At 45.3% G+C, this 13,296-nt stretch overlaps 1 protein-coding gene across 3 annotated transcripts in view; it reads right to left on the bottom strand.

Moving 5' to 3' along the window:
- Window positions 1-13,296, bottom strand: part of spire2 (spire-type actin nucleation factor 2) — a 61,811-nt gene that overhangs the window by 14,941 nt on the left and 33,574 nt on the right. For 2 of the 3 annotated variants that reach the window (XM_026172629.2, XM_080304076.1), the window contains exons 4-8: window positions 11,314-11,394; window positions 11,049-11,213; window positions 10,289-10,375; window positions 9,665-9,782; window positions 1,471-1,637 (exon numbers count right to left, since the gene is read on the bottom strand). In XM_026172629.2, the coding sequence (XP_026028414.1) occupies window positions 1,471-1,637; window positions 9,665-9,782; window positions 10,289-10,375; window positions 11,049-11,213; window positions 11,314-11,394 (618 nt within the window). The remainder of the gene's footprint in view (window positions 1-1,470; window positions 1,638-9,664; window positions 9,783-10,288; window positions 10,376-11,048; window positions 11,214-11,313; window positions 11,395-13,296) is intronic. The other variant, XM_080304075.1, reaches the window with a different exon arrangement.

The following is a 13,296-nucleotide window of genomic DNA, read 5'->3' as shown; positions in this document are numbered from 1 at the left end:
TGCTTGTACCCTGTGGGCGTCAGTGGTCTCTTCCACTTTCATCAGGACAAAATATTTAATTATAGGATGATGGAATGTATTGATGTAATTGGATGGAAGTGTCATGTGGACATTTCTGCTCTCAGGTTTTAAAGCCAAACAAGCATGATACTTTAGGAAAACAATGCCACAAAAATGCGTTTATAGAGGTATTGCAGACTAGATCTCACTGCTAAAGGAGGAGCTCTAAACACAACTGCTTAAATAGACAGTAAATGGGATGTGTGGCACTGGCAGATCGTGTGGACACATGTGAGTCTTCCCTCTAAGGCACACGTGTCGAACTCCAGGCCTCAAGGACCGGTGTCCTGCAGGTTTTAGATGCGTCTTTGATCCAACACAGCTGATTTAATGGCTAAATGAGCTCCTCAACTTGTCTTGAAGTTCTCCAGAGGCCTGGTAATGAGCTAATCATTTTATTCAGGTGTGTTGACCCAGGGTGAGATCTAAAACCTGCAGGACACCGGCCCTCGAGGCCTGGAGTCCGACACCCCTGCTCTAAGGGCAGGGTGCTCAAACTGGTGGAGGCCCTTTGTTCTGAATTTCTGTTCAGGTTCTACTCATTTGTCAGAGCCACAGGGAGAAACTGGAAATGAGCAAAATAGCTGCATGAACCTCTGGAGGCCCCTCCTCTGAAGCACATCCTGTAGTTTTAAATGAAAATCCTATTTGGACAAAAAGTCAAATTTCCAGGAATCCTAGAATCCCGGGCTAATGTTAATCCCATCCAAACTGACTCATTTTCCTGGTCAATTCAAACAGAGTAACATTGAAAACATCACCCCTGTGGAAATGTTTGCACAGCTTAAACTATAATCTACTTTAAATTAGTTTGGAACAGCTGAGATATTACAGTAAGTAGTTGCTGTCTGCAGTGCCTTACAGGATGGCCACAGACGAGGTTTAAAACGCTTGAGAGACTCGTTAAACCGTCACAGATGTACTCGGTGCAAGGAAAGAAGCAGGAGAGAGATTGTGACATATACCCAATGCCTCATTTCCTAACCAAAAACTTGCAGCACGTAGCAGTAGTATAATATGAAATGTGAAAGCAAGGTGAAAATGAAAGAAAGGACTGAGGAGGCAGACTGTAAACATGTCATTCCCTCTGGATTAAGCAGCAGTCAGTTTTGACCTGCAGATATCTCCCCCCATGCACATGTGAGGATATTTTTTAAAGTGCTAAAGCGTAGGGGAGCTTTAATGTTTGATGTAACACAGCAAGAGCAAGAAGAGAGAAAGAAAGAATTTCCCAAGTTGCTGAGTCTTTGTGCAAAAGAGAAAGCGATTCTTCCCAGTCACTGTTTCATTTTCCTCCTCAGAGAGGAATCTTAACCCACTTAGATTGGGAAACAGAGCGTGTGCTGCTGTTAAAAACAACACTGAGCCCACTTTCCTATTCCCCTTCAAGATCACAGAGTTCCAGCTCACCTCTGATATGTTCATCTCCTCCATCTCGGCCAGGGTCGGGGCCTTGAGCAGGATGCGAGGACGGGTTGGTGGCCGGGGTCCGAGCTCCGACACGGATAGGTCGATGCATGAAGTGGATTTGACATTGCAGGGACACGTCTGAGCCAGACAGGGCAGAGAGCCAAATGCTGAGGGAAGAGAAACCAGAAACCAGAAAATCTCAGGTGTGCTGAGATCAGAAGGGAGTAATCAGACGCACCCTGTGTACCACTTTGGAGTCAGTGCAATGAAGCAGCTCCGCCTTATTCCATAAGTTGCAGAAAGGTTCTGTTTTCAGTTTTGTTCATATTGTCAGAAAGGGTTAATACTCATAGGCATCACGACCTTCCAAGAACAGCAAATTCTTGGTGAGGACTCAGTGAAAAGCTCCAGGCCGGAGCAAAAGCCTTGGCACCAAACTCATAACTTTGACAGTCCCCCCGAGCCAATTCTGAAATTGCTCTTCCTTCATAAAAAATACAAAAAAACAAAACAAAACAACAAAATTAAAAAAAAAACAAAAAAACAGCCAGTGGATACAAACAATGACATGAGACGTGCTGTTCTGATGTAATATTATGGCTCAATTTGTCCTAAACCACCTGCCACAAACCTCAGTGAATCATGTTAACTGTGATTAATTTAAATTTTAGCCCTATCCAAATTTATTCACACTGAAATTCCTACAAATACACTATATGGACCTCACCTCTTAATCTTTAAATTCAGGTGTTTTCAGCCTCATTGGCACAGGCATATAAGATCAAACACCTCACCTGGAGTCTGCCTTTGAATAACATTTGTGAAAGAATGGGTTATTAAAAAGAGTTCAGTGAATACTATAACAGCACGTCACACTTGCAACAGATTTATTCCCTCATAGATTCCTCCTGTGGCATTAACATCAGCACAAAAGCTGTCCACTGGGAGCTTCACGACATGGATTTTATGTCCAAACAGCTCCGGTAGGTCTAATGCGTAGGTGTCATAGCACTTTGGTCCATTTAAGGTAAATATACAATAAAGCAAGCTAAAACAATTAACAGCATCAACACCTTTCTGTCACAAAACTGAGAGTACAACTTCTTTATAAAGTCCCTGCAGAAGCAGACCACTATTAAATGGCTGAAAAAATCCTGTAGGAGTTTGAGGAGACCAAAAAAAAGGATAAAAATAACACAAATACTGGACTTTTCCAAGTAGCCAGTCAATCCATGCTTCCATAAACTTTTAAGGTGGTATAAGTAAAAACTAAAGGAAAAAAATAATAATAAATGTGTGTGGATCAGCCAAAACCTGCTAAATTCATTGGTTTGATGGTTGATGGTTTCGAAAATAACTCTAAAGTCTGCATTTACACAGCAGTAATTGGAAGTCCTCTAAAAGCACAAAGCAAGTGATTGACTTTAATTCTTAAATTGTATTTTACCCACAGACATATCAGCATAAAAAACTCCCTTCAGATACAAGTCAAGACATTCGATTCCTCTTTCTGAATAAAAGCATGCCAGTCCCAGTTGACTAATTTCAGTCTCTGCAAGGCAGCTTGCTTTATAAACAGTCCGCACACTAAAACACGCTGACCTTGATCTGAAAATAGCAGGTCAATATTTATGAAACGTGAGATGACCTTCATGTGTACTGCAGCTCTAAATAGAAAAGTATTGTTGTGACTCTCAAAAGCTACAGTACAGAATGTCCAGACTCACTATGATGCAATTATTTCATCAGTTTAATGCAACTGTATTCACCTCTGAAAGGGCAACTGCATGCAGCTGCAAGCCAACTAGATCAACAAACACACGCTGTAGACAGGCTTAAATTTAAATATAATATTCATTATAATGAGAACATTATTGAGCACTTGCAAGGACTGATGAGGTTTCTGACAATATAAATAAACTTTCATTACTTAATCTATATACAAACAATAGATTAGGCAGTAGTTTAATATGTACTTGTGAGTGCTTTATTCTGCAAGTGCATCCAGTCAGAACAACAAAACACAATATGCAACCACTTTATCAAAGAAGTACTTTGTAGGTCTTTCTATCCAGCAGCTTGCAGCTTGCATGGTACAGCTGGACTCTACACAAGCGAGCTCAGTTTTTAGGTCATTGACAGGGTTTAAAAACCATTACAGAGTCCCAACTCTCGTCCCCTGTGATGGTCCTTATAACGAAAATAGGGCCAGCTTGACAGAGAAGCTGATACTTGCTCGGTGCCTTGGTTTTAGGCTCATGGTGACACTCAGGGAGTGACCCAACAATAGCAGCAGGTTATTAAAGCCCTGTCCAAGGAGACTATGAATATGTTTGTTTGTTTTTTAACTCAATGTTAAAGTTAACTTAATGATCACACTTTACATGGTAAAAACGATCTGTGTTTTATCTTTACTGCTGGAATGACCCAGTCACAGGTCCCTGATGCCTAATAAAATACCTGACCGTACATTCTCTCCATGATATTTACATTCTTGTTAAAGACTATTAGCAGTGTACTGCTTCTAAAATATGGTCTAAAAAATTAAACCATGTGTTTGTTTGCTGGGATATGGATTGCAGAGTGGGAGAAGGGTTATTTTTAAAAAAAATATTTTTGCCTTTATTAAACAGTGCAGTGGTGGAGTGTGAAATGTAAAGTTGGGAAAGACCTGCAGAAGGCCTTGGGTCGGTACAGGCATTTTTGGCAGGAGTGCCTTAAACCTGCATTCTTTCTAATGGTCAGCAGGGGGCGACTCATGTGGCCATAAAAAGAACTAGAGAATATGCAGGCGTCCGTGAGGAAAGGAAAAAATGCTCACTTGATCATTGACCTATTTCCTGTAAGCACTTTCCTGGTCGGTTTGTGACCTCAGTCACTACTTTTACGTCTTAATTATAACAACATGGATTTCCCTCTTCAAATAACTGTAATTGCTGTCTTTGTGACTATCAGTCTCTTACACCATTGAGGGAGAATTTTGGCCCAATCTTCTTTACAGCATTGCTCACTGAGGTTTTTATGCGCAGCTCTCTGTGGTATTTCAGTCAGGTCGAGGTTTAGACTTTGACTGGGTCACCGCAGCACTTTGATTCTTTACTTTTAGAGTACCCGGGCAAAATGTGGATGCAAAATGAGCACAAATCATCCCGTGCTTGAAGTTGGTTTGAGGTATTTGTGCTGATGGCGTGTGTTTGGTTTTCGCCAAACATCAAACTGAAAATAAAAGTTTATTTAATCACCCAGTTCTTGGTATCTGGTATCTCTTTTGGGCAAAAGCAAATGCTATGGTGAAATGTGCAATATGAAACCTGTCCAAACTCTCTTTTCCCAGCTTATCCAAACTGAGTGGAGGGATACCAAACAGCAGAAATTAGGTTTACTTGTGTCTAGAGCTGGGCGATAGAACGATAACGATATGTATCGCGATATAACTTTTACTCGATAGAGAAATTAAGCTATCGCGATAGACCTCGCCGCTCTTGTCCTCAAAAAAAAAAAAAAGGTCAGCCAATCCAAATTAAGTAGCGCAGAGCCGAACCAATCACAGCCGCAGCGTCACGTCGCGTGACTTGTTACGTACAGCACAAGTGCCAAGCCGCACGTGTGTTTGTTTGGGAAGCAGCCAGCGGGTAATGGAGCCAGCGCGTAATGGAGGAAATGAGTGTGCCGACTAGAAAAATCAACCGAGCGTGACCGAAGAGAAAACAGATGATGGTTCCAATGCCGGAGAGATTGTCGAACGGAAGAGCCAAAGAAGGTCCGTAGTGTGAAGGTATTTCGGCTATTTCAAGTCTGACAAAAAATAGAGTAGCCTCACTGTAAATTGTGCCGAAAGCAAGTCTGGAAATACAATAAACCGGTGCATGCGTCACACTGCGCCACGTTATTGTTTCGGTGAAATTAACTTCTACAATACTGTTAATTGTACTCTCTGCAGTGTTTAAATGCTTACATATACACACAGTTACTGTCCCTCCACACATACGACTCGGTTCTGCTTCTATGCCCCAGCTTTGTTTACTTTTTCCCACCGAGGCTTCTAGACTTCTGATTGGCCAATATTTCTGCACGGTTAGGAATCTAGCGCCACCTGCTGCTTTGGCATGTTCATAGCAGCGTTTTCCTTCATTTCTCCCTTTGTGTGTGGACGGGATTATTTTTTAAAACGAAAACGGAAAATCTCCGTTTTCAAAAATACCCGTGTACGTGTGGACGTAGCCTCAGTCTCTGACTGGAAGCGCTAATTCGTCATTCGGCTTTTGTCAGACTAAAGTAACTGTTAAAACTGTTTGAAAAGCTCAGCTATACAACAAGGAGAGATTGAGAATTTCCTTTTAGTTCTCAGTTTATTTGATATTGACAAAAGTTAGTCAGTTTTGTCTGTTCTTCTGTAAAACAAACTAAGATTTATCTTTAGAATTAATATTTTGTTTCTAAGTGGAATTGACAATTTAGTCTGTTTCGTTTGTTCTATTTTGAAACTTAAACGCTTTAGTGGCTGCCTTTTGTGTAGTTTGCAATATTTGCCTTTATTTATCTGAAAAAGTCTCATGTTCCTTAAGTACATCTACCCTGTTGAACTTCCATCCATCCATCCATCTTCATCCGCTTATCCGAGGTCGGGTCGCGGGGGTAGCAGCCTAAGCAAAGAGGTCCAGACCTCCCTCTCCCCAGCCACCTCCTCCAGCTTGTCCGGGGGAATACCAAGGCGTTCCCAGGCCAGCCGAGAGATATAATCTCTCCAGCGTGTCCTGGGTCTGCCCCGGGGCCTCCTCCCGGTGGGACATGCCTGGAACACCTCGCCCAGGAGGCGCCCAGGGGGCATCCTTGCCAGATGCCCAAACCACCTCAGCTGGCTCCTTTCGATGTGGAGCAGCAGCTGCTCTACTCTAAGCCCCTCCCGGATGGCCGAACTTCTCACCCTATCTCTAAGGGAGAGGCCAGCCACCCTTCGGAGGAAGCTCATTTCCGCCGCTTGTATCCGCGATCTCGTTCTTTCGGTCACTACCCACAGCTCGTGGCCATAGGTGAGGGTAGGGACGTAGATCGACCGGTAAATTGAGAGCTTCGCTTTTACACTCAGCTCCCTCTTCACCACGACTGACCGGTGCAGCGTCCGCATTACTGCAGCCGCAGCCCCAATCCGTCTGTCGATCTCCAGCTCCCTTCTCCCATCACTCGCGAACAAGACCCCGAGATACTTGAACTCCTCCACTTGGGGCAGGAACTCATCCCCGACCCGGAGTGGGCACTCCACCCTTTTCCGGCTGAGAACCATGGCCTCAGATTTGGAGGTGCTGATCCTCATTCCCGCTGCGTTACACTCGGCTGCGAACCGCTCCAGTGCGAGCTGGAGGCCCTCACCCGATGAAGCCAACAGAACCACATCATCCGCAAAAATCAGAGATGAGATTCTGAGGCCACCAAAGCGAAAGCCCTCCGCCACTTGGCTGCGCCTAGAAATCCTGTCCATAAAAATTATGAACAGAACCGGAGACAAAGGGCAGCCTTGGCGGAGCCCATCACCCACCGGGAACGAGTCCGACTTATTGCCGGCAATGCGAACCAAGCTCTTGCAACGGTTGTATAGGGATTGAATGGCCCGTAGCAATGGGCCAGACACCCCATACTCGCGCAACACCTCCCACAGGACGCCCCGAGGGACACGGTCGAATGCCTTCTCCAGGTCCACAAAACACATGTAGACTGGTTGGGCAAACTCCCATGCACCCTCAAGTATCCTCGAGAGGACAAAGAGCTGGTCCAGTGTTCCGCGACCAGGACGAAAACCGCATTGTTCCTCCTGTATCCGAGGTTCGACTAGCGGACGAACCCTCCTCTCCAGCACCCTGGCATAGACTTTCCCGGGGAGGCTGAGGAGTGTGATCCCCCTGTAGTTGGAACACACCCTCCGGTCCCCCTTCTTGAAGATGGGGACCACCACCCCGGTCTGCCAGTCCACAGGTACTGCCCCTGATCTCCACGCAACATTGCAGAGACGTGTCAACCAAGACAGCCCTACAACGTCCAGAGCCTTCAGGAACTCGGGGCGGACCTCATCGACACCAGGGGCTCTGCCACCAAGGAGTTGTTTAACTGCCTCAGTGACCTCGCCCCCGGAAATCGGTGGGTCACACCCCTCATCCCCAGACTCTGCTTCCTCCCCGGAAGACGTGTCAGTGGGATTAAGGAGGTCCTCGAAGTATTCCTTCCACCGCCCGACAATTTTCTCAGTCGACGTCAACAGCGCTCCGCCAGCACTATACACAGTGCAGGTAGAGCACCGCTTTCCCCTCCTGAGACGCCTGACGGTTTGCCAGAATCTCTTCGAGGCAGTCCGAAAGTCTTTTTCCATGGCCTCTCCGAACTCCTCCCACACCCGAGTTTTTGCTTCAGCCACTGCCCGAGCCGCATTCCGCTTGGCCTGTCGATACCTGTCGGCTGCCTCCGGAGTCCCACAGGCTAACCAAGCCCGATAGGCCTCCTTCTTCAGCCTGGTGGCTCCCTTCACCTCTGGTGTCCACCATTTGGTTCGGGGATTACCACCACGGCAGGCACCAACCACCTTGCGGCCGCAGCTCAATGCAGCAGCTTCGGCAATGGAGACGCTGAACATGGTCCATTCGGACTCAATGTCCCCAGTCTCCCTCGGAATGTTGTTGAAGCTCTGCCGGAGGTGTGCGTTGAAGATCTCGCGGACTGGGGCCTCTGCTAGACGTTCCCAGCACACCCTCACTACGCGTTTAGGTGCACCAGGTCTGTCCAGCGTCCTCCCCCGCCACCTGATCCAACTCACCACCAGGTGCTGATCAGTTGACAGCTCAGCCCCTCTCTTTACCCGAGTGTCCAGAACATATGGTCGCAGGTCTGGTGATACGATTACAAAATCGATCATCGACCTACGGCCTAGAGCATCCTGGTGCCACGTGCACTTATGGACACTCTTATGTTCGAACAGGGTGTTCGTTATGGCCAAACTGTGATTAGCACAGAAGTCCAATAACAAAGCACCGCTCGGGTTCAGATCAGGGAGGCCGTTCCTCCCAATCACGCCCCTCCAGGTCTCGCTGTCGTTACCCACGTGAGCATTGAAGTCTCCCAGCAGGGCAACAGAGTCTCCAGGTGGAGCACCTTCCAGCACCCCCCCCAGGGACTCTAAGAAGGCTGGGTACTCCGAACTGCCACTCGGCGCATAAGCGCAGATGACAGTCAGGACCCGTTCCCCGACCCTAAGGCGCAGGGAACAAACCCTCTCGTCCACCGGGAAAAACCCCAACGTACCGGCAGCAAGCCGAGGGGATATAAGAATACCCACCCCAGCCCGCCGCCTCTCACCAGGGGCAACTCCAGACTGAGACAGAGTCCAGCCCCTCTCCAGGAGACTGGTTCCAGAGCCCAGACAATGCGTAGAGGTGAGCCCAACTATATCTAGCCGGTACCTCTCAACCTCACGCACCAACTCAGGCTCCTTCCCCACCAGAGAGGTGACATTCCATGTCCCTATTGCCAGTCTTGGCAGCCGGGGGTCGGTCCGCCAGGGCCTCCGCTCCTGGCCGCCACCCAGCTCACAATGCACCCGACCCCTATGGCGCCTCCTGCGGGTGGTGGGCCTGCGGGAGGATGGGCCCATGTCTCCTCTTCGGGCTGTGCCCGGCCGGGCCCCATGGACTAAGGCCCGGCCACCAGACGCTCGCCCTCGGGCACCCTCCCCGGGCCTGGCTCCAGGGCGGGGCCCCGGTAACCCTATCCCGGGCAGGGTAAACTGTTCCCTCGATATTCTTTTCATGGGGGTCTTCTGAACTTGTTGAACTGTTGAACTTATTATGGGAAATAAATATTTAAATAAAAACAAGCTGCTGATTATTTCACATTTTACTTGTGAGCAACGGCACATTTAAATCTTACAAATATAGTTATTTGGCTTATATCGTGATAGATATCGTTATCGCCTGAAATGAAAAAAACATATCGTGATATGAAAAAATCTCATATCGCCCAGCTCTACTTGTGTCACACGCTTTAAGCCTGTGAACCAGGACTCGCAGGTCTCCTTTGGCACTTTGTGTCTTAACAACAATCTCTAAATGCAAATCTATGCAGAGCTTTTGAACCTCCTTTTGATTAGTGGCATTCTTTGTTCTGTTTATTTTGTTTTATCTATCAACACCAACATCAAAGATTGTTCCCTTACGTCTCGAGCTGGGTGGAACTACTGGTCTAAGCTTCCTCTCCTGCTTGATCTCAGCCAGGACCCGGTCATGGAGGGACTGCTGCTGTGGGGGAGGAGGAGGGAGGCTGCGCTCTGAAACCTAAAGAAGAGAGGCAATTAGGTCACATCCACGAGTGAGAAATAAATATAAGTATATTACTTTTGTACTTTGAAGAGAGATTTTGATTACTCAGTACAGGTTATGCAGTCCATGTCCAGATGTTGAAATTTAAAAACCATGACACAACCACACAGAAGAAAACAGCACTGTGCTATGATATCAGTGAATGTTAGAAATGAGGCTTAATAAACTTCCAAACAAAAATAAGACATTTACTGGACATCTAAGTATTATTTATTAGCATGTATCAAAGAGGGCAGCATTAAGAAAAAAAACCTAAACTAAACATTGTCCACTGGAGGTAGTTTTTATTTTTATTGCACAAAAACACGAGCGCACGATGGTAAAGTGGAGACTGCATCCATGACAGAAGCATTACACTGCTAACATAACTTCAGCTCTCTGCAAGCACCTGCACAGACAGCGTGCTAACACTAAGCTAGCCAAGAACGCAGAGAGAGGAAAAAACCCCTAAACCCACTTACTGGTTTAAGTGGAGGTCTTGATCTGATGAAATCCAGGATCAGTTCATGAGCATTTCTCTTCACTCTAGTAGGAATATCACCGTCCACCTGAATAAGCCAGGAAACAATGCAGAGCTTACTTCCTAAGTCTAACTTTTGTCAAGATAGACAGAAGGCTAAGATGGATAGCAGCGACTCTTTTTTGGCCTCTTGATCAAAGTACATTGCAACATGTTATAAACATCACATAGTCAAAGCAGATAAAACAGACTCCACACATCCAGGAGCATATTCTGGAATCCAAAGCTGCCTATAAACTATAACAGAACATTAGAAATATCCGACTCTCTCACCATACTATACTCATTATAATGTATAGAAGTTAAATAGAAATTGTAATCACAATCACAGCACATGCTGTAATCTGCTGGTATTTTCAAAAAACTGCAGCTGCTGCCAAAACAGCAGAAGGCTGAGAAAGGCCTTTATTAATATTTGCATTGTAAAGCTGAATTATGCATCTGCCTGTGTAGAAGGCCTCGAGATGATTCACTGCCACATGCATGCCTCCCATACAACATTTTCTTTCTGCAGTGAAGCCAATTTACAATACATGCATGATGCAGTAAGGTGCCTGAAAAAGGCCTCTAGTCTGATTCCTGTCTGCCCTGAGATGACTCCTATCAAGTTTCCAGTGAAAACATTTCAGAGCTTTAAGTGCTTACTCTGCAAAAACACCTCCACTGATTTCAGCTTCTTTACATCATGTCTGAACTCTCACCATAACTTTGCGTAGCTGGAACTTGCGAGCTCGTATGTCCTGCATGAGCATCTCGAACGGCGTGAGGCTGAACTCGGTGGGCAGCGGGTTGAACGGCTGCTCCTGCACCTTCTTCAGCTTCACTCCCTGCCTGAGCTCCTTCATCAGCTGCACCCACAGACGGGCCTGGCATTAAGCAATACGCAAACAACAACACCACTCATGTGCATGTGTCAGAGCAACAACACTGCTGTCCTCCCTGTCACAGACTGAATTCTCCCCTCACCCAGTCTCTGTGTTTCAGAGTGTCCAGTTCAGCCGTAGATCTGTCTTCCAGAGATTCCTCTGATGAGATCTTCTTCAGCATCTGGGCAACAAAAACATTTTTTTGTAGACAGCAGCAGTTGTCCATGACGACTGATTTTTACCTCTAAAACATGCCCACATCCACCTATAGTAAGTAAAGCAGGTCTGTGCTTCAACATAATATTCCCGTATTGTGTGTGTATAACCTCTTTTTAAGTTTTGTGGATATTATACATGGTTATGCTCAGGATATGTCGACGAGTTTCCACTGGAAATGCCTTTTGGTTAAACTGTCAGCAAGGAATTTGCATTTGCACTGTTAATTTTTTATATAACTTTAATGCACATAAAAAACAGCTGCTTGTTTAAGTGAAAATACATTGATGGGGTTTTTTTTTTTGCACTAATAAAGTTGTGGAGTTGTATTTTGTCTCGCGTCAATTATATTGTCAGTTATATTGTTATTGCAAATTTTCAAATGTATATCGTGATAAATATTTTTGGCCATATAGCCCTGCCCTAACATAAATTACTGCAGAGATTCTGTTGACTTTACAAATTTAGAAAAGGTATAAAATGGTTAAATATGACACTGGAGACAAATCCAGTTACCCAAAGCTTATTTACAGAAATTCATTTATAAAGGCCATGAAAACCAAACGTTCCAGCTCATCCTGCTTCTTCCCCCCCTGAATTCTTTGAATAACTTTAACTTATTTTAAAAGCATCCACAAATCAATTTGTCAGTGTTTTGTCAGAAGTGTTTACACTTCAGCTGCTGATGTGACATTTTAATTGCTTTCAACATCTGCAAGTCCACTAATACTTCAACTGTTTTAGCACCTAATAAGTGTACATGAAAGTATCAATTGAAGTATTTGTGATAGAGATGCTTCGGGAATTTTTCAGAAAACCTATCAAGATGTAAGCAAGTCAAAAACTTGATAATATATCAAGTTGTGGAAACCAGAATTACAGCATATTGCACTGACTGACTCGGAATAAAGTCTACATTCATTAGTCTTCCCATATGTTCTTGATGGGACAGCTGTGAGCGTGTCATTTTGGGTGAATGCTAATTAATAAACCATCACTAATGTTAGTTGCTAACAATACATATGAAGCCATTCATATCATTTTTGTTGCCCCGCCTGAGTAAATTATTCAGACAGTTGTCTTCTTCTTCTTCATTTGGCTGCTCCCTTTAGGGGTTGCAACATCTGCCTCCATCTTATTCTAGCATCGCTCACATCGTCCTCGGGCACACCAACCCTCTGCATGTTCTCCTTCTCTACATTCATGAATCTCCTCTGAGGTTTATTTTCCCCCTGCCTGGAAGCTCCAATTTTAACACCCTTTTAAAATTATTTTATTTTCACTCTTGCTCATATCCCTCTGTCACAAGTCATCCCTGACACTCCACCAAATCCACCCGTCTCATGCTCTCTTCTTCTCCTCTTTTGTGCACTGTCCATTGCTTTGGATGGTCGACCTCAAGTGTTTAAACTCATCTAAACTTCACCATCTCTGCGCCTTGTACCCTGCTCTCACTACAGATCACAATGTCATCTGCAAAAGTTTCAGCTCAAGGAGACTCCTGCCTGACTCCTGTCTCCTGCCTTTTTAAAAATTTTTGGGTTGGGTTGGAGGGTAAAATCAGGCGGAGATACAGCTGCTGAAACAGAAAGGTATTAACTAACAACGACTCTGGACTGAAGGCTCTCTGCCTCATCTGGATCTGCTAGAATGACACAGTGTCAGTCTACCATCTGCATGTACTCATGTAAACAGCTTTCTGCACCATGTTTCTGCTAAATATCGACCAAAAAGCAGAAACACTGCAGTGACACGCCGCAAGTCAGATTTAAGGTTGAGTAGTTGGAGGAAACTGTGGAGGCGGCTTCTTCAGTCATTTATCAGTCTGCAGGATGTAAACAGGAATATTAATGGAGAAAGGCTGTAA

Source organism: Astatotilapia calliptera, chromosome 7 (assembly GCF_964374335.1).
Source record: "Astatotilapia calliptera chromosome 7, fAstCal68.1, whole genome shotgun sequence".
NCBI lineage: Eukaryota > Metazoa > Chordata > Actinopteri > Cichliformes > Cichlidae > Astatotilapia > Astatotilapia calliptera.
The sequence above is the reverse complement of the archived record's forward strand: the minus strand, read 5'-3'. Positions and strand labels throughout refer to the sequence as shown.